Genomic DNA, 3,924 nt, shown 5'->3' on the forward strand with positions numbered 1-3,924 from the left:
TGAGGCCTAAAGAGATAGCGATAGCTAAGTGTGCAGCTCATAAAACAGATGCGTCAAGAGTGACACAAGGGAACAAAGCTGCTGATGAAGCTGCAAAAGCTGTAACAGGAGCTGACAAATTGGGCAAGGTTTCTGGTCACTCATGGGGTGGACTTGGAAGACAGAATTACGCTTAAGGAAGTGATTTTGATGCAGGAAGCTGCATCTATGATTGATAAACAGTTGTGGCTGGACCGAGGTGCTGTTAAGGATTCTACGGGTCTTTGGAGAAATCACGAGGGACTGATAGTAGCACCTCTGGACCTGTTAGGTTTGATGATTCAGGAAGCACATGGGTTAGCTCATGTTGCCAGGGGGGAGGTTAGGAGAAAAATCACAAAGGAGTATGGTTTTTGGGCACCATATTTGCTTGAACAGATTGATTATGTCATAGGCAGGTGTACAATCTGTCTGAAAAATAATGTCCGCAGGGGTATGTCTGTTCCTCCTGGTTACATTCCCACCCCAAGGGGTCCTATGCGTGAGTTAGTTGTTGACTTTGTCGATATGATAAAACCAGTTGAAGGGAAAAGATACATGCTAGTGGTTGTGGATAGATTTTCACGATGGCCGGAGGCCTGTCCAACAAGCGGAAAGACGCTCAATCGGTTGCCAAGTTTTTGTGTAGAGAGGTCATAAGCAGGTGGGGACTTCCAGATCGAATATCATCAGATAATGGGAAAGAGTTTGTGGATAAAACAGTGAAATTGATTTTGCAAAAATTGGGAATCAAACAACGTCTTGGAGCAGTTTATCACCCACAAAGTCAAGGGTGTGTGAAAAAATGAATGGGGTTTTGAAAAACCGTATTGTCAAGATTTGCCAACATACGGGTCTAAACTGGATAGCGGCGCTCCCTTTGGCGTTAATGGTGTGTCGCTCAAGTGAGCTGCGTGATTTACGTATAACGCCCCATGAATTGGTCACAGGAAGACGGATGCCTACGCCTTGTTTACGAACAAGTGGCAAGGGTCCAAGTTTGGCTCTTTTGGAAGACGAAATGAGAGCGTATGTCACGTACATGGCCAATTTCCATAAAAAGTTGTCCACATATGTTTCTGACAGCCAAAGAAAAGAAGAAGTGCAGGAGAAGCTCGATGAGCAAAAAAGGAGCACAGTGCAACCTGGGGACAAGGTGTTCGTGAAGGTCTTTAGGAGGAAGTGGTATAACGAACGCCGTGAGGGACCATTTGAAGTGGTTCGTAGTACTGGAACAGCTGTCCAAGTTAAAGGGTCTCCAACGTGGTATCATTTATCACATTGTGTTAAAGCGCCTAGTGAAGAGGTGCCGCGGGTGGATAGCCAAGATGGTGAAGGCTCAAGAGAGCTGGATGACAATAGGGAAGAACAGGCAGAAGGAGAGATGCATGACAACATCCAGAACCAAAACCCAGAAGGGGATATTGTACATTCAGTGGACAATGTTGGTAATCATGTGCACACTTTTGATGATGCCAGATATGACTCTGCAATTGATGGAGAGGAAAGGAGAGTTGGGGACATTGGTTTTCAATATGTCCCAGAATCAGCAGGGCCTATTTTAGTGGAAGGGGAAGTCGCAGAGGTCACCAAGGGCTGCATCTCTGTTACAGGAGAAGCCAGTGTTCCACTTAGACAAAACAGCCCCAGACCAGTTCGGAAAAGAGTCAGACCAAAACGATACGAAAACTAGAATTGAAGCACCTCTAGGAGAGTCAACAACAGTTTCTAAATGTATAAATGTAACACATTTGACTACAGTAGCGCCTCAGATGATTTCATCAACGCCAACTTCATTGTCTACGGTGGTTAAGGTTAAGTTTGGAGGTTCGGCATATCTTCCCTGTAAATGTGAGAAATGGAATACGGGTGGTAATGTACCTCCCAAGTGGTTAAATAGTCGCGGTAAAGATGTGTTGTTATCAGGACTGGAGGGTGTACCCCCTAGTCAAAGAAAGTTTTCTCTGCTTAATGATATGAGACGGTGGAAAATTGTCGGTGACTGTTCACTTGTTTTGCGTAATGCTACCCGGGAAGACCTAGGGGAATATAGTTGTACGTATTTAAAGCCAGATTTTAAATTTGTTCCGTTTCAAAATTATTGGATACAAGGTTATGTGACCCGTAAGGTGACGCTTATGATGAAAGATTTAGAGCCTGGTGAAGTGACAACAGTCACCAAAGGAGTTCAGGAGCAGTATCCTACAGTAGTCACTCCAAGAGTGAATAATACACAGAGAACAGTTGTCATTGGGCCCTTGGAAACAACTGAAAGAGTTAACTACTGTGTTACATTACTACATTAACTAATGTGATTGTTTTAGCAGAAACTGTGGAAGAAATGAATGTTACAGAGGCGATAACAACCATTGTAAATATGACACAGACACCGACTACAATCTTTCGGGAAGTAAAGGAGTTGGCAGACGTAACTCAGAAGCCTGCGTTACAGATGAAGATTGGGGAGCAAAGAATGCAAGAAAATGATGAGGAGTCATCTGAAACCGTCCAGAATATTATCCCACATGTACCAAATGAGTTCTTTACTTTTGATAAAATACCAGAAGATATGACTGATCAATATCGCTCGTTACAGAAGAGGGAAGCTACATGGAAGGCATATGGGTTTGATTCTTCTGTTTTGAAAATTACAGATGGCTGGGCAGGTAGGAATTTATGGTTCCAGCAGTTAACTCATTCTGTAAGATCAGTTAAGAAATTAGATGGTCCATGTCTGTTGAAAGTTCCCGCACCAGGCACGTGGGATTCAATTTTAGAGACAGTGGCCCAACCTCTATCCGTTATGTGCCAATCTTATGCTTTATCATGGCTGTCGTATCAGCAACAATCGTCAACAGATATAGTGATGTCGTGGTCGTCGCAGTTGTTTAGACCTAGACTTAATTGTTCTTGGATAAATGAATTACCCTATGTGAATTTGTTAGATCAGAAGGAAAATAAGTTAACGGCAATTCCTGAAGCAATGGAGGTAAGACCTGTGAGGGCTAGTAGCTGTTTTTGCTCAAATAAGACGTATGATGGGCCAGGGATGTTTATGGGAATATCAGAGTGTGATGAGTATATGATGTCTTTGGATAAGCATGACCGTAAGGTTAGAGGAAACAGATACGAAGTAACTTTTGCTGTGCCATCTAGTAAGAAGGGAAGGACTTTGATGGTAAGAGATCAGCTTTTGCCTGGCAATGTGACGATAGGGAATTTTCAAGATATTTGGTGGGTTTGTGGTGATAAGGCATATATATTCTTATCTTATGGATAGGATGTTGTTACATGGCGACGCTAAAACTTCCGTATGAGGTGTTTACAATCCATAAAGGGGAGACACCTGCTATAGCTCATTCTGATCCGGGGGTCGGAAATAGGGTGAAAAGGAGCATGGCACAATTTCATAATCTTGAAGCCTACCATTGGAGGATAAGTCTAGGTGAGAAGTGGGGACTTGGACTTTTTCCATGGTATGGTTTAACTTTTTTGGCAGATCATATTGATAATATTACTTATACTTTGCAGGGATTTGCAAATGAAACTATACGAGGGTTTAATCTTCTGTCAAATACTCAAAGAAGTCACAGACTGACATTGTTGAAACATGACATGGCTCTTGACTATATTTTAGCCAAACAAGGAGGTTTGTGTGTGGCTATGAACTTGACGGGAGACGGTTGTTATACTTTGATCCCAGATAGTTCTGATAATATCACTAGTGTTATAGATGCATTAAAGAGTATAAGGGATGCGTTTGGTCCATCTGAGGGAGCTGGATGGTCAGCAAATACTTGGCTACAAAATCAGTTAGGACCAGTGGGAGCAGTGGTGGTTCAGATTTTGGTAGCAGCCTTTGTAGCGCTGTGTTTGATGTTTTGCTTTTGTACGGTGCTATTGACT

At 42.8% G+C, this 3,924-nt stretch overlaps 1 protein-coding gene across 1 annotated transcript; it reads left to right on the top strand.

The window, feature by feature from the left end:
- The first annotated feature begins 815 nt into the window (after window positions 1–815).
- On the top strand, window positions 816–3,675 carry LOC119892521. Its single transcript, XM_038704797.1, has 2 exons — window positions 816–1,707; window positions 2,607–3,675. The coding sequence occupies exons 1-2, from the start codon at window positions 824–826 to the stop codon at window positions 2,647–2,649; spliced, it is 927 nt and encodes a 308-aa protein (XP_038560725.1). The 5' UTR covers window positions 816–823; the 3' UTR covers window positions 2,650–3,675.
- Window positions 3,676–3,924: the final 249 nt, after the last annotated feature.

Source organism: Micropterus salmoides, unplaced genomic scaffold, assembly GCF_014851395.1.
Source record: "Micropterus salmoides isolate LMB-PRFRI ecotype aquatic unplaced genomic scaffold, ASM1485139v1 Ms_hic_scaffold_7, whole genome shotgun sequence".
NCBI classification, from domain to species: Eukaryota; Metazoa; Chordata; class Actinopteri; order Centrarchiformes; family Centrarchidae; genus Micropterus; species Micropterus salmoides.